Source organism: Taudactylus pleione, unplaced genomic scaffold (assembly GCF_031769625.1).
Source record: "Taudactylus pleione unplaced genomic scaffold, aTauple2 ptg000319l, whole genome shotgun sequence".
NCBI lineage: Eukaryota > Metazoa > Chordata > Amphibia > Anura > Myobatrachidae > Taudactylus > Taudactylus pleione.
In genome coordinates this window covers 3113906-3139859 of record NW_028284720.1, presented here as the reverse complement: position 1 = coordinate 3139859, position 25954 = coordinate 3113906, and the positions used below count along the sequence as shown (strand labels likewise).

Sequence of the window (25954 nt, the reverse complement as noted above, 5' to 3'; positions counted from 1 at the left end):
CGGCGGGGTATCACCATGGAAACCCCGCTGCTAAGCGTTCATTGGCTGAGAGAGGCCATCTCCCGTCTCTCTCAGCCAATGAACGGCTCCCTCCATTGTAGTCAATGCTGGGAGCCGCAAGGTTATTAAAGTTTACCCTGCGGTTCCCACCATTGACTACAATGGAGGGAGCCGTTCATTGGCTGAGAGACGGGAGATGACCTCTCTCAGCCAATGAACGCTTAGCAGCGGGGTTTCCATGGTGATACCCCGCCGCTAAGCTCTCATTCGGGAAGTACCGTTCTATAGAACGGTACTAAGTTCGTGGATCGCGTTTTCGTTTTTTTTTTTTTGCCAAGTCCGGGGATGCCTACTTTGGAACGAAGAGGACAGAACCTCGCATAGGAGATGGTGAGTATGTTTTTTTTCACAGGTCCCCTAGGGATACTTTACCGGACAAGTGGACCGATGCTACAGGTTACATAGGTGAGTATGTGTACATGTGTGTGTGTGTATGTATGTTTAATAAACTTATACTGTCACGGTGTGTGTGTCCTGTGTTTTTTTAAACATTTTTTTTACAGGTGAACTACAGGTACTAGTGGGCCCTTAATGCCCTGCATGCTGGTACTTGTGGTTCTCCAAGTACCAGCATGCGGGGCAGGCTAGCTGGGACTTGCAGTTCTACTTGTAAAGACAATGTTTGATATTCTTTATTTACACCACACCACACAATCAACCCGCCACCCACCGCCACCAGGGGTGGCGGGGATAGCCCCGGGCTATCAGCCTGGGCCTGGGGTGCCCTGGAGAGGGTGACCCCTTTATTGGGGGGGTCCCCAGCTCTCCAGGGATCCCCGGCCTGGGCTGACTAGCGGTCAGGGTTGATGCTGCGGCTGGGGGGCCCGGTGAAAGGGCTCCCCTGGCTGTGGCATCAGCCCCCCGCTAGAAAAAGTCCAGTGCTGGTTCTGGAACATACAGGGGAACCCTACTCATTTTTTGTCCCCTATATTTCCAGAACCAGGACCGGATCAGAGCCCAGAGCTGGTTGCGCAGAATACAGGGGACCCCTACGTCGTTTGTCCCCCGTATTTTGGCAACCAGCGCTGGTTCTGACTAGCCCGGTGCTGGTTGTGCTTAAGTACAGGGGACCCCTACGTCGTTTGTCCCCTGTATTTAAGCACACCCAGCACTGGGTTACTAATGCCCGGGGCTGGTTGCTCTTTTTTGGGGGGGTGCACGCCATTTTTTTCTTTTTTTACACAGTTTTTTTTTTTTTTTTTTTACCACAGCAGCACAGACGGGTCTCACGGACCTGTCATTGCTCTGTGCCAATCACACAGATGCATGTAGCACGGATCTCCCGGGTTCGTGCTACATGCAAATGGGCACCATAACGCTGATTGGCTTCCTGTCTGCCACTGCAGTGCCACTCCTAGATGGGCCACGTGTTTGTGCCGCCCCCTTGTGTCGCTTAGCATAGTCATCCAGCTTCCTCGGTACAACCTTTTGGCCTAAAAACAATATTGTGAGGTGTGAGGTGTTCAGAATAGAGTGGAAATGAGTGGAAATTAATGTTATTGGGGTTATTAATAGCGTAGGAACAAAAAAAGGCCCATTTATGTGATTTTAGCGGGTTTTTTTTATTTTTTAAGAAAAAATCCAGATCCAAAACACAAAACCCAGAACCCAAAACACGGAAGGGTGGTTTTGGCAAAACCAATCCAGATCCAAAACACGAAGAAAGATCCAGATCCAAAACCAAAACACAAAACACGAAAAGTGTCCGGTGCACACCCCTAATATATATATATATATATATGTAGATGAACTGCCCTATAGAGAGTAAAGAGATTATCATGTATGTTTCATAATTTAAACTAATATTGTATTTAACAAAGAACTATGTAGATAGATATACAGTAGGAAGTCATATACCAGTAATAATCGCACATATTGTCCCATCACCATGGTGATACGCCGTGATGCATGCTGGTAGATATATTTTGACATGGTGCCAAGTTTATTACATTTATTAAACATATATGATTAAGTATAAGTAAAACAAATCATGTGTAACAAATAAGTATGCTCATGCATCACGTTTTTTGAACGTTGTATTTTATTAATAAAATGGACTATTCATTTGTGATAATCCTACATTTTGTGTTCTGACCGTGTGCCAGTGTGAACACCATTCCCCCAACTACTTTATACCTACAGCCATACATTACTTTCTCTGCCCAATTTTGTCTGATCTTGGAAGCTATACAGTAATAGGCCTGGTCAGTACTTGGATGGGAGACCACTTGGGAATACCAGGTGCTGTAAAGTAGGTCAAAAGAGGTTAATTGGGACTAGAATGCACATGGCAGAGCATTTTCAAAACTTCCTATTTGTGCAAAAAGTATACTTGTGATGTGTCATTGTACTAATAAATCCAAAATAAACTTATTTGTAGTGTTTGGTGGAATGTAGATTTAATAATATTTAGCCGAAAAATTTCTTAATAATTGATCATTAATATTTATAACTTTTTTTTACAATATAAGGTCATTTGCTGCAGGTGATTAATACAAAACACTTGTTAGCATTGATGATTTTGTATGGGTAACCCTAGAATTTTATGGATGTATAATACAGGTTATATTTTAACATTTATATGAATATTCATGAAGAGTGCCCCAGTAACTAGCCCTTCTTTTTCTTTTTTCTCTTTTTTTTTAAACTTTGACCCTGATTCGGACAGAGGTAGCAGATTTCGGGCCTGATTCAGCTTCGGGAATAGAGTGAGAATTAGCACTTAACTGTGAACCTGGACAAACCATGTTACAATGCAAGGGGTGTAAATACATATTTTTTTTTAGAATGTGGGGTAAATACTGGCTGCTTTTGAATGTAGCCTACAAATACTGCACAGCTTTATTGTTACACTGCACTTTAGATGTCAGTTTGGACACGTCCCTCCCAAATCTAAATCTCTCTGCAGTTTCTCTATCTGCCCCCGTGCATTGCAGCATGGTTTCACCAAGATGATCAGTTGAGTGAGAAATCTCTCTCTCTTTCCAAAGCTGAATCAGGCCCTTCGTGCCACATTGGATTCAGAGACTTTAACCAGACAGCACAACGCAGCAGAATGGATGGAGTCAACTCAGAGGCAGCAACTTGCAGGTATCCAGTAGCGCAGGTTCAGGCAGCAGATCAGAGGTAGTACATACTCACTAGTGAGTGAGATCATTGGGAAGTGAAGAACCTCACATTGTTCTGACATGGTGCTAGTGTCAGGTGCAGTAATATGGTCAAAAAAATAAAACATTCAAATTGTCTTTCTTCACAAAGTAATTTTTACTCCTTAGTACATCAGTGGGTAGTACACCAAAACATTTTCCAAACAAACAATATTTAGGGATCACCCTATATTGAACTTTTCTAGACTTAGTTCTGCATTCTCAGATAATTGAATATGTAGCAGAAAATCAGGTAGCTGTGGACGTTTTAGATTTTTTACCATTTTTCTCTGGTTTTCGTAGACACTCAATTGTCAAAAAAAGGCTAAAGCTACCAAGTGTTCAGATAGAAACCCGAGGTGTCTGGTAAAAGCAATGTAAGCTTTCTTACCAATTGTTATATCAGGGTAGATATTTAAGAGACTTAAGAGCTCGATGTCATTATATGGTGTTCTAATTCCCAATGGAGCTTCATTCCAATACTTTATATAAACCAGACTTACAAACAAAGCAAAATTCACCATGTTGTTTGCCTCTCTAGGTGTTAACTGGAACTGATTTCCAAAGAGACATACTTTCAGAGCATAAATACATTAAAGTGGGCCGGAATGGGGTGGAATGCGTTCTGTCACTTCAAATTGGAGTTGGAACCAGTTCCGCCTCCATCTGCCTACTTAGCCTGGCTTTAGAAACTGTAAGCTATGGGCTGCAGGCCTGCAGCTGTAATTCTGAATGTGTGGTCCATTTTCACTGGATAAGCCTGCCCATCCTTTGCCCATCATACTGGCCCCATTTGTCCAGTGAATCCACTCTCCATGCTAGTTTTGTCAATGACCATAGACATAGACCTGGCCTGATGTGATGAAGAGAGAAGAGGCAGTGACTGAGAGAAAGTAATGACACAGGTCAGGCATCTGCAGTACTGGTGGTGGCATGGTGTGGTGGTGCGCTTAAAAGAGCTGCGCAGTGACAAAATGTAAGGGTTGTTTTTTTACTGTAATGTGACATCGTGTCGGGCTTGTCCCGGCTGGTTCCCACGGCTCTGTGCCGCACACCAGTGCTGCTGGCCCTATATTAATAACTGTGGAGGCAGGTGGCCGATACTGCTACTAGAGTTGATGACTAGCCTGTCTCTCATCTCATGATGATTGACATTTGTCCCACTGCCTGCCTGGTCTCCTTGCCTCTGGTGGGAATGAGACAGCATGTGTCTGTCTCTCCCCCTGTGTAAGGAGGGGCCACCCTGAGAGGATCCAGTCCATGTGGATGCTGCTCATGCTGTGTGTGTGATGGACGGTGACACTGGTGAGCACTAGAGTGCACTGAGGGTCTCATTCAGACCCACTCGCAAGCACTGACGTGCTTGCAAGTGTTTTGATGTAGAGGCCCTGTGCATGCGCAATGGCCGCACTGCGCGTGCGCAAGCCCCGGAGCAAGAGAGAAATTCTATCACTCCGGGGATTACTACAAAAGGGGCGGCTGATGATGGTGATCGACAGCTCACACCATTTTGTAGGCGGGGCAGGGGGGGTGGCCTGCCAAATGGAGGTGTTCCAGATGGAATGCCTGCCATTTGGGGGCGGCTCCACTGACATCAATCGTGATGTTAGTGGTGAGCTTCCAGGTCTAATAGAGCAGAAAGCTCACTGGGGCTTGCGGAAAATGAGACCCTACCACAAGTGTCTTGTCGCAAGCCCCAACTTGACCATCGCGACCATCAACCTGGCTGCTCGCTAAAGCTGTGGGTGGTCACCCATAGCATAGCGAGTGGACAAGTGGCCGGGCCAGAAAATAGATGTGGCCGCCCTCATTCAGAGCAAGCGCTCACATTTTGCAAGCACCTCTGAATGAGGTCCTGAGTTAGAGCAGGATAATACTGTGCATTCTCCATTCTCCCACTGTGTGTTCTCAATTTTCCCACTGATGCCCCCCACCCCACTGTGCATTCTCCATTCTCCCACTGCCCCCTCCCCACTGTGTGGTGTCCCTGCTCCATCTGCCGCTCCCTTCCCAATGTGAGTTGTCAAATTTCCCCACTGCCCCCCTCCCCACAGTGTATTTACACTGCCCCCTCCCCAGTGTGTATTCACACTGCCCCCATCCCCACTGTGTGTTCTCCATTCTCCCACTGCCCCTATCCACACTGTATTCACCCTGATCCCTTCCCCTCCTTACTGTGTGTTCATTTTGCTCCCACTGCCCCCTCCTCACTGTGTTCTCCATTTTCCCACTGACCCCCTCCCCACTATGTGTTCACCCTGCTCCCTTCCCTCCCACTGTTTGTTCACCCTGCTCTGTTCCACCCTAACCACTGTGAGCTTACCCCTGCTCCCTCTGCACTCCCCCTCTCCACTGTGTTCATCTTCCTCACTTCCACTCCTCCGCATTGTGTGTGTAAAGACTGCTCCCCCCTTCCCACTCTTAGTGCTGCCCCCCTTGCCACTGTGTGGTCACCTTGCTCCCACACTCTGCTTACACTGCCCACATCCCCACAGTGTTCTCCATTTTTTCCCACTGCAGCCCTCCTCACTGTGTATTCTCCCTTCACCATTCCCCATCCCTACTGTGTGCTCATTCTGCTCCCACTGCCCTTCTCCCCACTGTGTTCTCCATTTTCCCACTGACCCCCTCCCTACTGTGTGCTCATTCTGCTCCCACTGCCCTTCTCCCCACTGTGTTCTCCATTTTCCCACTGACCCCCTCCCTACTGTGTGTTCTCCATTTTCCCACCACCACTCCTCCGCAATTTGTGGTCACCCTGCTCCCTTCCCCCTTCCCCACTGTGTGTTCAAAGAAACAGACAAAACCTCAGGTGCACAACTCCAAATTATTAATAATATATATAAATGCAATACAATTTTGCAATCAATAGAGGTTTTTAGCATAATCATGGCCAAGGTTATGGGCCTACCCACCATATCCAGGTAACCTCTTTCGGGTAGGTCCCTAACATACTAAGGTTCAAATCCAGAGCGCAGGGCCCCTCAAAACCGGCCCAGCTAAGCCACCCCAGGGCACCACCATAGTAAGCAAAGTTCAGTGTAAAGAGATAGTTAGGAGCAGCTGCAAATAAAGAATGAAAATAAAAAAGTGAAGTACATATATATTAGACACACAGTGAAGGGTTAAAATGTGTTATAATGGAAAATGTGTTATAATGCGGTGCCCTGAGACAGACCAACCAACACAATCCAGAGGGACCCACACCCCAAAAATGAACCAAAATTGCACTACAGCATATAACTTGTAGGACTTACCTAGAATTGTGCCTAATACAGTGTGCATATACATTACCATACTCCATGATTTTAAACCAATAAGGAAGGGTGCTAGTCCAGAATGAGGGCATCTCCTTTCCCTCAGATGTGCAATAAAGCACATTAAATGGAGTTTATGGAAAAGATTTCTGGACTGCACAACCTGACTATATATATAATGGAAGGTGCTACCTGATGAGACTAATTGCAGGCACAGAAACAGACAAAATCTCAGGTGCACTACTCCAAATTATTAATAATATATATAAATGCAATAAAATGTTGCAATTAATAGAGGTTTTAGCATAATCATGGCCAAGGTTATGGGCCTACCCACCATATCCATCTAGGTCGAAACGCATTGGAGGACAATACTATTCCAGTTTCACAGATCCAGATTTCCTATCCGCTCATAGGACCCATTTACTGAGACCCATTATCTCAATATTGAACGAAATCACGTGACCGGCGAGTCACACGTGACACAACAAGGAGGCCAGTACGGAAGCACCAGGAAGCGAGGACACAGACCGCACACCAGCAGCCGCCAGCAAGAGGAGACCGAGCATGAGAGGTGGAGGGATCCGGCCACACACAGCATTAGGAAGACAGGTGAGTCTCCGTACGGAGGGGATAGCAAATCGTGATCGGTAATGGCCACATCCAGCCAATCCCCTCCTCTGACCAAGGGACTGCAAAGCTTAGTATCCAGAGTGCAGGATAAGGTCTTTCACTAGACCTATCGCTCACTCAGGGATCAGCCTGCTTCTACCTGGTCCGGAGCCCCTGCACTGGTAAACTGAGTGGTTCTTCTCCTACCCGGGCAGAAGATCAAGCAAGCAGCCACTACTCAGTCGACCATTAGTATAAGGAACAGTCCAGCTCATTGTGCATCAAATAACATTTGCTCATTGTTTCTATCAGGACGCCGCTACCATCACTGTACAATTGAACATTAACAATATACAGTTTCAGGGTCTCAGTAATACCAGAGTGATGATAGTGTGTATATTATATACAAATCATTTATGCTACTAGTAACATTATCACCATTTATTGTCATCAATCATTTTTGTTTTGGTCCTTTTCTATCGAAACCATATTCACCTAATGCAACCAATATTGTATATTTTAAGAGCATTATCAAGTAAAGAATTTGTTACAATTCCCATTGTTTCATCCTAATTGGACATAACACGATACATAATATCAATACAACAAGCAATCACATCACATATTATTCATTTAGGTTGAGCGCTGATTAAATTGTTATAATATAGTATTTATTTTTGGGTTGACACACCCTGTTTTTCAGCTGCTCACCATATACAATAGACTTACAATTCAGTGTGCAGTGTTCATTTGTTTTTTGTGCCTATATACTGTGTTAGTAACATCTGCAGCAAGGACTAATTTGCAGACATACATAGATGGGTATACTTAACATAAACAACAACAGGGAACAGAGGGCACAAACACTTTTTCACAATTGACAACTACTCGAGTACTCCAGATGTTCAAGATTTTTTTCTAACGTTCACACTATTTGAAAAAACTTTAACAAAGGAAAACAAATTGTGGTGGGACACTGAAACCTTAAAATGGTACCTCACAAACCAATTGGTCCCCAAAGGCCATAGAATCAAGAAAACACCTGCACACCACAAAGACAACAGTGGTTTTCTGAACAAATGGGAACAAATCCTAACAGATTGTTCACTCAAATTACTTGGGTTATTAGTGGAAACACAATCTAGTGAACTTACCATTCTAGCCAAAGAATTGGAAAATTTGGAAACACGATTAGCCCCATATCAATTAGATAAAGAATTTCAACAATTAACAGAATTAACCACAAAGAAATTACGACAAGTGGAAGATAAATTGATATCAACCAAAAAGGGTAAAATATTAAGAGATAAACTAGGGATCACCAAAGTCAAAAATAAAGGGAAAACATTAAGACACAGTTCAGTATATACTAACAATTTGTCAAAACAACATCAATATCACAATGCAAAAGGACTTAAATCTACAATTCCTATTTACAAGCGAATGAACCTCACCTATCAAGAATACATGACCCAAATACACTCTGTTAATACATGCTCCATTAATAATAACAAAAAGATAGATAAATGATACATCATCAAATCATCATCAGAGAGTTCTGACACCACCACGTTTGACACCAGCTCATTTTCAGTTTATGATATAGAAGAAGACGAGACCTGCCATAATCTGGCAAGACAGTCACTCGAACAGGGCTGGTTTGACATAGCACCAAATCTACTAATTATAAGTACACATGACAATAGTCCTCAAAAGACTTCAATAAACACAAGCAACGAAGGCCATATTCCAACAACAAGCCATATAGACTGCACAGACGAAGCAAACCCAAGAACATCATGTGTAGACCAATCTTTTTTAGATTTAGTAACCAATCCCAAACATCGGGTAAACATACCCATGAAAAGAAAACTAGAAGGGGATGTAGAGGAGGTAAGAAACAACAAAAGACACAATCCAATGAAAAAGAACAAAAATTACAGGGCATATTCAACCTAAGTCACATAACACTCAGTGAAGACTATATATCTGTTCTAGACAAAGGTCTCAAATTTTCCCCAGCCAGCAAATTAGATAAATTCAATACCTATTTAGATATATATAGGTTCACCAGAAAATTAACTCTAAAACAGTTTTTTCAGCAAACACCCTCAGTAGAATTTAAACCAATCATTGACAATTACCGGCATAAGATTTGAAACCTATATCAAACTTCTATTCCACCTATACATCTGGGCATCATATCAATACATTCACCAGTTTACTAGAAAGAGATCTTTGCAAACTCAGTGACCAAAAACTCAAGCAAAAACACATCAATATGAGCAAAAAGGAATATCTAGCACTGGAATATCATAAGAATAATAAAGAAATGATAATCAAACCAGCAGATAAGGGGGGATTATAGTCATTATGAGTAAAGAATCTTACATTAAAGAGGCTAGAAGACTACTCCAAGACACCACGACATATGAACTTTTGAATCACAATCCCACAAAACAATTTCAATCAGAACTTAGGAAACACCTCCAAGAGGGTTTAGATAAAGGGATTCTTACAAAGGATTTGAATTTCTAGACACATCCCACCCTGTCTTACCGGTATTCTACCATTTGCCCAAGATACACAAAGACCCCATAAAACCACCAGGTAGACCAATAGTTTCTGGTATCCAATCTCTAACATCGAACTTGTCCCAATCCATTGACACATTTTTGCAACCCTATGTCAAATTACAAAAATCATATTTGAGAGACAGTATTGACATTTTGTGCAAATTGAACAACATCCCTTGGCAAGATGACTATTGGCTCGGCACGAGTGATGTCACCACATTATATTCAGTCATAAAACATACATTAGGGATCGAGAGCACCAAACACTTCATCGATAATGATCCATCCATGACACCAGTCAAGAGAGATTTTATTATCAACAATATAAGGTACATCTTAACGCACAATTACCTGTGGTTCAATAGCGAGTTCTACATACAAGTGACCAGCACGGCGATGGGGACGAGGTTTGCGCCAAGTTACGCAAACTTATTTATGAGCCACTGGGAAGATCATCATGTATGGGCCAATCACGAACTTGACGCAAACCTCGTCCTTTGGTCCAGATTCATAGATGATGTATTCTTTATCTGGCAAGGAGATGAGGAATCATTACAGAAATTCACAGGTTACATTAACAACAACAATTACAACCTTCAATTTACCACTCATTACAGTAAAACTCAGGTGACATTTTTAGATTTGAACATTTTCATTGGGGATGATAAGATCCACACAAATACGCACAGCAAGTCTGTAGATGTAAACAGTTTTATCTTGGCCACTAGTGGACATCACCCTAACTGGTTGAACATCATTCCAGTCAGCCAATTTCGAAAAATAAAGCGTAATTGCACTAGAGACCATGATTACATACAACAAGGCAATATATTGAAAATGAAATTACAGGAAAAACAATATGGACCCAAAGCAATAGATCAAGCATTCAATAGGTTTAAATTGATGGATAGAGAATCATTACTACAATACAACGATAAAAAAGAGAAAGCAGACGACTTCAAAAACATTTATTTTGTTACTGATTATAGCAGTCAAGCAACCCTTGTTAAACAATTAATAAAGAAACACTGGCCAATATTACTCGAGGATGACTCCTTGGTGGAAATACTACCTAAAGACCCTAAGGTTATATTCCGCAAAGCACCTGATATTAGAACAAAACTAGTAAGGAACCATATAGCCCCGACACAACAGGTACAAACCACTATCACCCAATTATGGAATAGGGGTGAACAAACCAATAACGGGGGGGTTCTATTATTGTGGACAATGTAAGAACTGCACCAGAACCAGAGCAAAAAGTACAAAACCCATACATTCTTTCATCTCTACATCCAATCAATTCAAATGGACTATTAGGGACCACATGACTTGTCATAGTAAGGGTGTCATTTACGTACTTGAATGCCCCAGCAGAAACAGTATATAGGCCGCACCATTCACCCTCTGAAACAGAGGATAGGTGAACATATACGTAACATCATGGTTGGTTGTGAAGAACATCCAATTTCCCTGCAGTATAAGAAATTACACGATTCAGACCCCAAGGGATTAATTTTTGCAGGCCTAAGAAAAGTACAAGCAAATTGGAGGGGAGGGGACTTTATTAAATATATAAATAAAGAAGAATTGAGAGCCATAATAACAATGGACACTCTGGCACCATATGGACTAAACATAGATAATGAAGTGAGGTCCATTATCTGTGGCTAGTCCATATACATAAGTATCTTACCTCTATATATGCTTCAATACAGAGTATTCAATAATTTTCTGAGTACTCAAAGAGTACCTACAGAGGACAGAACTTTTAATACACCAATTTATAGGTATAACACCCACGTTATCAAGTGGTTTGAATTCAATTTTTTCTTAATATTTTCATATTTTTTTATATTTTATTTGAAATCTTATCTTCATTTTATCTCCCTTTTTATTATACATTTAATCAAGACAATTATACAGGCTCAAAGTTAACTGTTTATATGCCATCCCTAATTGTTAGATATATCTATTGACTCTTCTACCCGGTTATTAATCATGTAATATTAGATATATCTATTGATTATTCATCCCAGTCATTAATTGAAACAAAAGTGAGTTATTCCCATCAGATACAACTAATGCATATGCATGTTATAATCCAATTCATATTAGCCATCACAAGACTGATATAGGTACCTTTACACTATTCATTGCAGACAGGTTCAAATCAGAATTAACAGGGAAGAAATGTATACTGCACTCAAGAACTTTGAGTGATTGTGCAACTGACCAATTAGAAGCATGCCGCAGCAATCAACCAGACTTGGAGGAGGGGGGCCAGCCTGTATTTTAAACCCCAAATCCTCCATTACAACAACTCCCATAGGAAGACCAATCTAGGTCGAAACGCGATGGGGGACAATACTATTCCAGTTTCACAGATCCAGATTTCCTATCCGCTCATAGGACCCATTTACTGAAACCCGTTATCTCAATATTGAACGAAATCACGTGACCGGCGAGTCACACGTGACACAACAAGTAGGCCAGTACGGAAGCACCAGGAAGCAAGGACACAGACAGCACACCAGCAGCCGCCAGCAAGAGGAGATGGAGCATGGGAGGAGGAGGGGTCCGGCCACACACAGCATCAGGAAGACAGGTGAGTCTCCGTATGGAGAAGATAGCAGATCGTGATCGGTAATGGCCACATCCAGCCAATCCCCTCCTCTGACCAAGGGACTGCAAGGCTTAGTATCCAGAGTGCAGGATAAGGTCTTTCACTAGACCTATCACTCACTCAGGGATCAACCTGCTTCTACCCGGTCCGGAGCCCCTGCACTGGTAAACTGAGTGGTTCTTCTCCTACCCGGGCAGAAGATCAAGCAAGCAGCCACTACTCAGTCGACCATTAGTATAAGGAACAGTCCAGCTCATTGTGCATCAAATAACATTTGCTCATTGTTTCTATCGGGACGCCGCTAACATCACTGTACAATTGAACATTAACAATATACAGTTTTAGGGTCTCAGTAATACCAGAGTGATGATAGTGTGTATATTATATACAAATCATTTATGCTACTAGTAACATTATTAATCACCATTTATTGTCATCAATCATTTTTGTTTTGGTCCTTTTCTATCGAGACCATATTTACCTAACGCAACCAATATTGTGTATTTTAAGAGCATTATCAAGTAAAGAATTTGTTACAATTCCCATTGTTTCATCCTAATTGGACATAACACGATACATAATATCAATACAACAAGCAATCACATCACATATTATTCATTTAGGTTGAGCACTGATTAAATTGTTATAATATAGTATTTATTTTTGGGTTGACACACCCTGTTTTTCAGCTGCTCACCATATACAATAGACTTACAATTCAGTGCACAGTGTTCATTTGTTTTTTTATGGTAATGTATATGCACACTGTATTAGGCACAATTCTAGGTAAGTCCTACAAGTTATATACTGTAGTGCAATTTTGGTTCATTTTTGGGTCTGTCTCAGGGCACTGCATAATAACACATTTTCCTTTATAACACATTTAACCCTTCACTGTGTGTCTAATATATATGTGTACTTCACTTTTTTATTTTCATTCTTTATATGCAGCTGCTCCTAACTATCTCTTTATTCTGCACTTTTCTTACTATGGTGGTGCCCTGGGGCGGCTTAGCTGGGCCGGTTTTGGGGGCTCCTGTGCTCTGGATTTGAACCTTAGTATGTTAGGGACCTAACCGAAAGAGGTTACCTGTATATAGAGGGTAGGCCCATAACCTTGGCCATGATTATGCTAAAAACCTCTATTGATTGCAAAATTTTATTGCATTTATATATATTATTAATAATTTGGAATTATGCACCTGAGATTTTGTCTGTTTCAGTGCCTGCAATTAGTCTTATCAGGTAGCACCTCCCATTATATATATATATAGTCAGGTTGTGCTGTCCAGAAATCTTTTCCATATACTCCATTTAATGTGCTTTATTGCACATCTGAGGGAAAGGTGGTGCCCTCATTCTGGACTAGCACCCTTCCGTATTGGTTTAAAATCATGGAGTAATTTGGAGTTGTGCACCTGAGATTTTGTCTGTCTTTGTGAACACACAGTGGGGAAGGGGGAAGGGAGCAGGGTGACCACACATTGCGGAGGAGAGGTGGTGGGAAAATGGAGAACACAGCGGGGAGGGGGTCAGTGGGAAAATGGAGAACACAGTTGGGAGTGGGGCAGTGGAAGCAGAATGAACACACAGTAGGGAGGGGGAATGGTGCAGAGTGAATACACAGTGAGGAGGGGTGCAGTGGGAAAAAATGGAGAACACTGTGGGGACGTGGGCAGTGGAAGCAGGGTGTGGGAGCAAGGTGACCACACAGTGGCAAGGGGGGCAGCACTCAGAGTGGGAAGGGGGGAGCAGTCTTTACACACACAATGGGGTGGAGTGGAAGTGAAAAAGATGAACACTGTGGAGAGGGGGAGTGCAGTGGGAGCAGGTGTAAGCACACAGCGGTTAGGGTGGAACAGAGCAGGGTGAACACACAGTGGGAGGGAAGGGAGCAGGGTAAACACACAGTGGGGAAGGGGCAGTGGGAAAATAGAGAACACATAGTGGGGAGGGTGGTCAGTGAGAAAATGGAGAACACAGTGGGGAGGGGGCAGTGGGAGCAAAATGAACACACAGTTAGGAGGGGAAGGGATCAGGGTGAATACAGTGGATAGGGGCAGTGGGAGAATGGAGAACACACAGTGGGGAGGGGGGCAGTGTGACTACACAGTAGGGAGGGGGGCAGTGTGAGTACACACTGGGGAGGGGGCAGTGGATATGGTGGGTAGGCCCATAACCTTGGCCATGATTATGCTAAAAACCTCTATTGATTGCAAAATTTTATTGCATTTATAAATATTATTAATAATTTGGAGTTGGGCACCTGAGATTTTGTCTGTTTCTGTGCCTGCAATTAGTCTCATCAGGTAGCACCCCCCATTATATATATAGTCAGGTTTTGCAGTCAAGAAATCTTTTCCATATACTCCATTGCATGTTCACCGTGCTCCCTTCCCCTCTCCCCACTGTGTGTGTACACACTGCTCCCATCCCCCCTCTACACTGTGGCTGCTGCTCCCACCCATCCCCACTGTGTGTGTACACACTGCTCCGTCCTTCCCACTTTGGCTGCTGCCCCCCTCCCCACTGTGTGTTCACCCTGCTCTCTCCCCCCCTCCCCACTGTGAGTGCTGCCCCCATCCCACTGTGTGTTCACCCTGCTCCCACTGACCCCCTTCCCACTGTGTGTTCACCCTGCTCCCTTCCCACTGTGTGTTCACCCTGCTCCTTCCCCACTGTGTGTGCTTACCCTGCTCCTTCCCCACTGTGTGTTCACCCTGCTCCCTTCCCACTGTGTGTTCACCCTGCTCCTTCCCCACTGTGTGTGTTTACCCCTGCTCTCATTGCACTCCCCCTCTCCACTGTGATCACCTTGCTAACTTCCCACCCACCCCACTGTGTGTACACACTGATTTCCCTCCCAGCTGTGAGTACTGCCCCACTGTGTGTATTCACCCTGCTCCCTTCCCACTGTGTGTTCACCAAGCTTCCTTCCCCCTACCCCACTGTGTGTGTTTACCCCTGCTCCCTCTGCACTCTCCTCTCCACTGTGTTCTCCCTGCTCCCTTCCCACTGTGTGTTCACCAAGCTTCCTTCCCCCTACCCCACTGTGTGTGTTTACCCCTGCTCCCTCTGCACTCTCCTCTCAACTGTGTTCTCCCTGCTCCCTTCCCCTCTCCTCACTGTGTGTGTACACACTGCACCCCCCCTCCCCACTGTGAGTGCTGCCCCCATCCCACTGTGTGTTCACCCTGCTCCTTCCCCACTGTGTGTGTTTACCCCTGCTCTCATTGCACTCCCCCTCTCCACTGTGATCACCGTGCTCACTTCCCACCCACCCCACTGTGTGTACACACTGCTTCCCCTCCCTGCTGTGAGTACTGCCCCACTGTGTGTATTCACCCTGCTCCCACTGCCCCCTTCCCCACTGTGTTTTCACCCTGCTCCCTTCCCACTGTGTGTTCACCAAGCTTCCTTCACCCTACCCCACTGTGTGTGTTTACCCCTGCTCCCTCTGCACTCTCCTCTCCACTGTGTTCTCCCTGCTCCCTTCCCACTGTGTGTTCACCAAGCTTCCTTCCCCCTACCCCACTGTGTGTGTTTACCCCTGCTCCCTCTGCACTCTCCTCTCCACTGTGTTCTCCCTGCTCCCTTCCCCCCTCCTCACTGTGTGTGTACACACTGCACCCCCCCTCCCCACTGTGAGTGCTGCCCCATCCCACTGTGTGTTCAACCTGCTCCCCACCCACCTCCTAACAACTTTGAGTGATTACCTTGCACTACTGCTTTGGGCATTGTATAAAGGGCACTACTAATGTGGGCATTGTGTAAAAGGGGCACTAATGTGGGAATTGTGAATCAGGGGCATTATGTTCGGTGTATTGTGGATAAGCTTGTGCTACTGTGTGGTGTAATTTGAATTGGGGATACTATTGTGTGACCACGCCCTTTCTTTTGAGACCACACCCTTTTGTTGAAAAAGTGCCACAGTAGGTGAGTTCCACCACATCTCTAGGATCACTTTAAGCACTGCATTTACCCATCCATCAAGTGTGGTGAGTAGGACCAGGAGCTCAAAATGATTCCCTGCTATTTCCACCACCAAGAAACAAAAGAGATAAATGCAAAAGCTCTTGATAATTGTTTCTTGGTTGCTGTGTTTCCAGTACATTTGGTAAATATTCTAACATTGCCTGTCATAATCTTTTTAATACAGGATCTTGGAAGAGGGCAATTTCCACTGCACTATAAACATTTCTATCAATACTTCTCCATTATTTCTGAAAGCGGTCGAATATTCCAACGTCTGGGCCTCCAGTAGAGCCAAATATACATGAGAAGACATTTGAAAGCATAATCTCCATTTGTGTCAGCTTCCAGAAAGAAAACTTCTGGGTGACCACTAAACTACAACGTACAAAGCTAAAATTTTGTACACAAGTTACCACATTACAATGGACAACAATAGTCTTTGTGGAGGCATGACTCAAGCATCTTTGTCTTTGACAATGTAAAAGTGGACCAGCCTAAGGTGCAGGTTTAAAGAGGATGCTCTTGTCAGGGATAATAGGAGGTGGTCATGTGAGCACAGGAGACAGGTAGTGACTGGATACTAGTGCTCACCTGACCAGAGCTAACATTGCTGCATCCATGACACTCAGGATTAAAGTGACTGCGCTCTGGGACAGAGTTACCCACCTTTATAATGCACCATCAGACAGGGTAGGCATGACTAAGTCCCAGTTTTGTAACAAGCACTGGATAGTACATAGTGAGAAATGTAGCTTTTTTTTCCTGCCATCTTTCTACTTGGATCTTGGTCTCCCCAGGCCCCTCAAACTCTGACCCTGATTCTGAGTCTGATGTAAATCCAAAATCAGATGATTAATATATTTTATCTGCAATTACCATGAAATGGGCATCACTAGGTGGCAATTGGGTGGCAAATTTGCAGCTGCACAGAACACATCTGACTCATGGGAGTGTTGTGGACACATGCTCTTACATCTATGCATGTTTGAGGCCTGTAGATTGAAATTGGTTTCCTGTTACAGATGGATCTTTTGCAGGTAGTATAATGATGATGGTTACGATGGTGGCCAGGAAAGCAGTATGTGGAGCAATGCGTACACATGAAGATGGACGGATACTCACATAGACAGATGAATACATACATCCAATAGCGTCACTTTGTGCCTAACTCAGAAACAATTCCTCTCTCTATAAGATCCCTCACCTGAAGCATAGGGTGCACGGTGCTCGTGTTACTAGGTTATTGTCATCTAGTATTATATTAGGTGTTCAAAGGTAAAAAAAGTATCACATAGGCTAAAATAAAAGGACTATCTTCTGTTTCCTGTATGTTATAGAATAAAATGTAGACAGCAATTACCTGTGTATATCCCAAGATATTCAGTAATTGTGCCATAGGAAGTGTAGTGACAGAATGGATATCTCCAATAAAACCGGCCACCTTACCATGCACCAAGCATGCATAATTCGGAGCAGTCAGCTTAGGCCCAGACAATATCTGTAGAACATCCTTAATAACTTTCATTATATATCCACAAGAATCATACACGTGATATCCCAGAGTAACATTGGGCAGAATATCCGGGTTACTGTTAATCTCATCAATGGCCAATATAAAAGCTTGGAGCTGCTGATATTCTCTCAGGTGAACACTGTGGAGAAAAACATCTCTCTTAAATATCATAATAAAACAACCCATAGTGTTAATACACATACATGTAATATACAAGCGAATCTAATACTGTATACTGTATGACTAAAAGTATAAACTGTAAATAATATCTATATAGTCGCTTAGGTCTTATGTAATCATTTTAGTTTTCTTTAAGAAAATGTGTCAATTATAATGAACAGCACAATACATTTTGTGAATAATTACTTTGTTACTTTGGGTTCTGCAACCTATAAACAGCCCATTGTCTGTAGCATCATATCTTTAAAAGTCCACACAAATCCCTGGTGATTTATATAATCCTTACAATTTGCAATATGAAGAGAAAAAGCATGTATGTACAACACAACATATCTGTATGGTCACACAGCTGCTGACATTAAGACTTGGCAAAATATAAAATAAATGGTGCAAATAGCATGTTCAGTACAAATACAGTAAAGAAATATGGCTTTACTTGTATTTAGTCATATATTTGAATATGCCTAGCCAGCATACAGTAGGATCAGTGGCAGAACTATGAGTGGTGGGCCCAGGTGCAAGAATATGTTTTGGGTCCCCTTATGCAGTGCCCCATGTAGTGGCACACCTATTTTGTGCCCCCAGTAGTGCCCCTTATAAGCTGCCCCCAGTAGTAGTCCCCCACTATGCAGTGCCCCAGACGTAGCCCCTCCTATGTGCAGTGCCCCCAGTAGTAGTCCCCCTACATGCATTGCCCCAAGCAGTAGTTTCCCCTATGTACAGTGCCCCCAGTAGTAGTCCCCCACTATGCAGTGCCCCAGACGTAGCCCCTCCTATGTGCAGTGCCCCCAGTAGTAGTCCCCCTACATGCATTGCCCCCAGCAGTAGTTTCCCCTATGTACAGTGCCCCCAGTAGTAGTCCCCCTATGTGCAGTGCCCCCAGCGGTAGTTACCCCTATGTGCATTGCCCCCAGCAGTAGTTTCCCCTATGTACAGTGCCCCCAGTAGTAGTCCCCCTATGTGCAGTGCACCCAGTAGTAGTTTCCCCTATATGCAGTGACCCCAGTAGTAGTCCCCCTATGTGCAGTGCCCCCAGTAGTAGTCCCCCTATGTGCATTGCCCCCAGCAGTAGTTTCCCCTATGTACAGTGCCCCCAGTAGTAGTCCCCCTATGTGCAGTGCCCCAGCGGTAGTTACCCCTATGTGCATTGTCCCCAGCAGTAGTTTCCCCTATGTACAGTGCCCCCAGTAGTAGTCCCCCTATGTGCAGTGCCCCCAGTAGTAGTTTCCCCTATATGCAGTGCCCCCAGTAGTAGTCCCCCTATGTGCAGTGCCCCCAGTAGTAGTTTCCCCTATATGCAGTGACCCCAGTAGTAGTCCCCCTATGTGCAGTGCCCCCAGTAGTAGTCCCCCTATGTGCAGTGCCCCCAGTAGTAGTCCCCCTATGTGCAGTGCCCCCAGTAGTAGTTTCCCCTATATGCAGTGACCACAGTAGTAGTCCCCCTATGTGCAGTGCCCCCAGTAGTAGTCCCCCTATGTGCAGTGCCCCCAGTAGTAGTCCCCTATGTGCAGTGCCCCCAGTAGTAGTTTCCCCTATATGCAGTGACCCCAGTAGTAGTCCCCCTATGTGCAGTGCCCCCAGTAGTAGTCCCCCTATGTGCAGTGCCCCCAGTGGTAGTTACCCCTATGTGCATTGCCCCCAGCAGTAGTTTCCCCTATGTACAGTGCCCCCAGTAGTAGTCCCCCTATGTGCAGTGCCCCCAGTAGTAGTTTCCCCTATATGCAGTGACCCCAGTAGTAGTCCCCCTATGTGCAGTGCCCCCAGTAGTAGTCCCCCTATGTGCATTGCCCCCAGCAGTAGTTTCCCCTATGTACAGTGCCCCCAGTAGTAGTCCCCCTATGTGCAGTGCCCCCAGCGGTAGTTACCCCTATGTGCATTGTCCCCAGCAGTAGTTTCCCCTATGTACAGTGCCCCCAGTAGTAGTCCCCCTATGTGCAGTGCCCCCAGTAGTAGTTTCCCCTATATGCAGTGCCCCCAGTAGTAGTCCCCCTATGTGCAGTGCCCCCAGTAGTAGTTTCCCCTATATGCAGTGACCCCAGTAGTAGTCCCCCTATGTGCAGTGCCCACAGTAGTAGTCCCCCTATGTGCAGAGCCCCCAGTAGTAGTCCCCCTATGTGCAGTGCCCCCAGTAGTAGTTTCCCCTATGTGCAGTGCCCCCAGGAGTAGGCTTTGCTATGTGTACTGCCCCAGGAGTAGTCTACGCTAAGGGTACTGCCCCCAGTAGTAGTCCCCAATATGTGCAGTGCCCCCAGTAGTAGTTCTCCTTATGTGCAGTGCCCCAGTAGTAGTTTCACCTAGGTGCAGTGCCCCAGTAGTAGTTTCACCTAGGTGCAGTGCACTCAGTAGTAGTTCTCCTTATGTGCAGTGCCCCCAGTAGTAGTTTCACCTATGTGCAGTGTCCCCAGTAGTGGTCCCCACTATGTGCAGTGCCTCCTGAAGTAGTCCCCGCTATGTGCAGTGCCCCCAGTAGTAGTCCCCCTATGTGCTGTGCCGCCAGTAGCAGTCTCCCCTATGTGCAGTGACTAGTATTCCACCTAAAGAACAAATGCACAAAAAAACCCTTACATTAATCCCCATTCATGCGCCCACCAATGTCTGATCCTCCTTCCTCCCAACCTGCTCTCGCTCTGCAATATGGGAGAGATGTCATGATGTCTTTCCCATCATCCACTGCTGAAGCAGGAAGGCTGATCTCATGAGTGAGCTCCAGCCCAGCTCCCTCCATGGATGCAGAAACCAATGAGAGTCTGTCTGATTCTCAGTGGCTGCCAAAACAAACACACTGCCACTGGGTAGTACAAGTGCAATACCCGGGGCCGATGGTGGTGTTTGATGTGTAGTGTGGACCACACTCATTGCGGTTGGCCCTTCACTGTGGGGCCTGAGGGACACTGGCGGTGGGTGCAGCAGCGCTGTTGGCTGCAGGGGCTATGGGCAAATCACCTGCTGCACTGCCATTAGGGGGAACTATTACTGCAAGGTCTCGATGCAAGCCACCTGCTGCACTGCCATTAGTTCTGCCACTGAGTAGTCCCTCACTTTTTAATGCTCTATTGGACTTATTCACTACGGATAGCTATTGCAATTGCAGCTGCGATTATGTATGCAATTCTACTGCAAAAAAAAGCTAATGTCTGCAATCGCAAAGCCAGCATAGAGACGCCCACTGCCACTATCTCAAATTCATATGACCTCGCAGACCTGCGTATACATCAGTACCATCGTGTAACATCAGCCCCTCGTGCACAATTACAGCAGCCCTGACCTGTCTCAGAAATTACAACTCTTGTCACACATAGTGAGTACACAAGCTGTGTATGCCATCGCAGTGGCTAATTTATGCACACCCAAGTAACAACATTCAAAGAGACTGGCACGCCTGAGTTTCTATGACCACTCCCACATTACAACCCCAAATGCTAATGTCCCATCACTCACTCAATGATGGCTTGCTTTCTGCATGCTTGATTGCAGAGCAATCGCAATGCTAACTCACACATGTGCACTGCGATGCATTTGCATGTGCAGCACGTACCATTGGTCATTCTGTGTAAGTTGTTGCCAAAGTGATCAGTAATCTATCAGGTCCCCTCTGTACATTGATCATTGGTCTTAAAGACACGATTATATAATGTATCACCCAGATGTAGGGGTTTGCCACTAAAACCCGGTGTCTAGATCAGTATTGGTTGTTTTGTGCTTTGTACCATGTCAGTGGTGTGTGTGGACTTCACCCACTCCAAAAGGTGCTCCCCTGGTGAATCTGTTCACCTTGGCAAAAGTGACCACTCAAAGTATGGGGTGCCTTGTCCCTCTTAGGTTGCTGTGAAAACACTAGCAGTCAAACAAATAGTGTCATATGCGGACCAGCACTCACCAGAAAAGAATCAATAACTCCGCTGCCCTCCAGGTAACAATGATATAAATAACCTTTGAAAGCAAACAGCTGCACTCAGAGACTTTGTGTAACAAAAAAGATTATACTGATAACATCACTCCAAAGTTTCGGGAAACACCTGTCCCTTTGTCAAGGTATAGCAGCAATTGAATGAAAGAAACACTCACCTTAAATTAACTATGGAAACCCACCAAAAGTGGGAACTATGTAGTACACCAGAAAGAGACGGAAGTCCGGTGAATGCTGCGTTCACTGTGAATGACATCAGGGCGCCGACTGCATACGTTGTCATGGCAACCAAGCTGCCCTGCATCAATAATGAAAATAAACAAAGTGAAAAAGAAACCCATACCAATACACACCACCTTAATGTGCACACCTAAAATCATATAACAGAGCTGCATACATAAACAATCAGTCAACAATAATGGTACATCAGAGAGGGCTGTGCAATAAATCATATATTCAGAGCTGCAGAACAAACTGTGTTAAGAAACATCACAAATCCCTGAGGAAAGTCTATGGATGTCCATGAGTGCTATGTGTGAGTCTAACATTTCATACTATACTCATAGAGATGCCTCCTTCCACCATTTCTAAAACTATCTGCAAATGTGTGATGAGCAGCAAATGTAAAGATGGTGATAATGAAATTAAGGATGTCATTGTGGAAGTGCAACTACCATCATCCCTTGGATACTCAGCTTTGCCAATTTTTTACCTATCAGTATCTGTTCTCCTCATATAGCATATTGAAAGGTTTTACAGTGATAGACTTTTTCAGACCCAGCATTGTTTTTTATTGTTTTTTACCATCTGCATAGAGCACAGTGCTGTGTGTGAGTAGATGGGGCCACTATATCCAACTTATATTACATTTAAAGATTTTAGCATGTAACTACCATCATCCCTTGGATACTCAGCTTTGCAGATTTTTTCAGTATCTGTTCTCTTCATATAGCATCCTTTCTCAATACCATGCTCTGAATACATGATTTATTGCACAGCCCTCTCTGATGTACCATTATTGTTGGCTGTGATTGTTTATGTGCGCAGCTCTGTTATATGATTTTAGGTGTGCACATTAAGGTGGTGTATATTGGTATGGGTTTCTTTTACACTTTGTTTATTTTCATTATTGATGTAGGGTGTCCAGGTTGCCATGACAACAGTATGCAGTCGGCGCACTGACATCATTCATAGTGGATGCGGCATCCACCGGACTTCCATCTCTTTCTGGTGTACTGCACAGTTTATACTTTTGGTGGGTTTCCGCCATTCACTTTTTTTCACACATTCCGCCATTCACTTATTTTCACTTTTAACAGTTTATATATATATATATATATATATATATATATTAGTGTGTACCTATTGTATTAGTGCAATAAAATTTAATTTATTGTCATTTTCTTGTGCTCCCATATTTTCCCTTTTTTACCTGGGGATGGCAGTTTAGTAAACTATTCTTCCCTATTGAAACCAAGAATGTTGCATTAATCTAGAACTAGATGAGAGGCCCATGGATTGATTGATTGATTGATTAATTGAATTGATTAATTAATTGAATTGATTAATTTAATTTAGATTAAATATTAAAATGAAAACATAAAAAGCCCATTACTTAATACAGTATTAATAGCCAATGATTCCTCACAATGGTTGAAAGAGAAGCCAAGAAAATTAGTAGTTGCACTGAATAGCTGCAAACTCCAAATCAGCCTATTTTACACTGACATAAAAACAAATATTTTTTTTTACATTTTTCATTAATCAAGCATTACTAGATCAGAGGCCCAATGACAATACAGGTATATTGTGGTAGAACAAAGAGAAGCAGTTATATAATTGTAAAGAAAAGAAAAACAGAGACATGGACCATGCAAATCAAAAGACCATCAACAATAGCTCAGTGAAGTATGATTGATTGATCGATTGCTTGATTGATGATTATACAACAAATGAAAAAATAGACATGGGCCTTGCTAACCAGAAGGCCATCAGCAATGCCCAAGTAAAGAACAGCACAGTAAAGTACAATCATTGTCATCTGCACATGCATATGCATTACAGTGCATGTTCCAAACCGGCCATTGCAATCCGGACTGCGATCGCAGTGACTACACAAAACCATCACAGAGTAACTTATAGGAAGCACAATTTATGGGAAGTGACGGGAGTGGTCAGGGAAATCAATTGCATTTGAACACCATTGCAAGGGCTTGCATAAGTTATCCACTGCGATGCAGTATGCAGCTTGAGGACTCATACAGTGCGATGAAGTTAGCAATTTCTGATTAAGGTCTGACCTTGTGCAAGTGTGAGCGAGGCTCCGATGATATTCACATTTTTGATGGTTTTGCAGTCTTACTAAACATTACGGATGTGTGTAAGGTAAAGTGGGCATCCTTATGTAGTGCTATGATGGCATAGTGATCACAGTGGATTAGCATACTATCGCAGTTGAACTGTGTGCGTATTTACTATTGCAATTCACAGTTGCTTTCCATAGTGAATCAGGCCCTTATTTTGAAAAAAAAGTCATTACATATGCCTTAAACCTGGGATCAAGGATGGTTGACAAAATTAAGTGATCTGATTGCAAGATCTTGACAACGCTTTGGTCCTGTTGAAGCTAATACAAAACTTGATACCACATTATTTGCGGAATCATTTTGTATATTCTCCTACAGTTTCTCTAGCTACTTTTCTAATAGCTTAATTAAGGGAATAACCTGACTTAGGCTGGCAGTGTCTGAACTCACTTAATTTGTTGTTACTTCAAATGGGGTTAGTGGTTTGCATAAAATGGAAAGTATTCTTCACTTTGCTGGACTAAGGTACATTTTCCCTACTTGCCCTATCTCATGGCTTGTTGTGTAGCTTTGGATGCCATTCGCTGAATCATATAAAGAGTGGAGTTCCACCTATTCAATACCTCTTGCTTCAGTTAGTGGCATAAAATGATTGAACTATTCTTGCAGCTGCTGTAGTATTCTATATGTGGTTGCAGACAGCATATCCTGCACACCCCTTTTATTTTTTATTTTTAATTTTAAACTGCCAAGTTTACTATGAGGGCAAAATATGAGACATGTTAAAATACACCCAGTTGTCACACTCACAATGTTTAATGCATTATTGGAAATTACAAATCCTGAAGAGAGATCTAGTGGGCTAAGCCATTTTACTATGCCTTTTAGTGAAGCCAGTGATACAGAGAGTAGCCTGTCTGTGAATGAGCTGGCTTTGTGTGTTGGATGCTGCTGCTGAAGGTGACACACCCAACCTGTGGGCTATAACAGTTATATAATCTTTTGTTTGACCAATAACAGTTGTTCATATAACTATTGTTAATCGGATAGTAGGTACAATGGCATTTTGTAGGCCAAAAACTAGTTTTGTCCCAGTATAGGTGAGGAATTGCTGTTCTTGTACAACAGAATCATAATTAAATTTAGTAACAGGAACACAGTACCTCAATTAATTTCTAGAACCACATGAAACGATGGTGGATATTGGATGCAGATCTAATGCTAGCATAACCGTCATGGCTACTGTGATCCATTATGCAACTGAGTGGCTGCTTTCATAATTTCTTACTCTTGAAAATTATTGTTTCACAGTCATGTGTTGTTTAAAACTAATCTTCCTGCTAGACTCAACCCCAGTAGCAGCATCCCTAGCACACAAGGATTCTTCTGGTGAATCCTGGATAAGGGAGGAGTCAGTTAGCACATGCAAATTAGATGCAAAAGAACTACCACTGATCATTAATGAGAAGATTGATGATGAAGGTGTTGGCAGTGGAGATTGCAGGAGCTGTTATCTGAGAGCTAAGAGCTAGCTAAGGCTGGAATGCTTGTTAATATTTTCCTGATTTTTCAACTTTTTCGCAAAAAACTTTGCATGAACATACTGCAAATTATGTAACAGGGGAGAGGGAGAAGGTTCCTAGAGAGTTATTATCCCTACCTCTACTTTCTCTGGCATCGCAAATGGAACAAATGACTTGACAAATGTCTGGATTTGGGTAAAAATATTTCCACGCATACAGTAATAGGAGGATTTTTTTGGTCTTATACCCAAGCATGACAATGGCCTTTTTCTT

At 43.6% G+C, this 25954-nt stretch overlaps 1 protein-coding gene across 1 annotated transcript in view; it reads right to left on the bottom strand.

Moving 5' to 3' along the window:
• Nucleotides 1-17897, bottom strand: part of LOC148509566 (vomeronasal type-2 receptor 26-like) — a 75717-nt gene extending 57820 nt beyond the window's left edge. The window contains exon 1 of the mRNA XM_088442965.1: nucleotides 17613-17897. Within this exon, the coding sequence (XP_088299091.1) occupies nucleotides 17613-17777 (165 nt within the window). The 5' untranslated portion in view covers nucleotides 17778-17897. The remainder of the gene's footprint in view (nucleotides 1-17612) is intronic.
• Between the last annotated feature and the right edge of the window lie 8057 nt (nucleotides 17898-25954).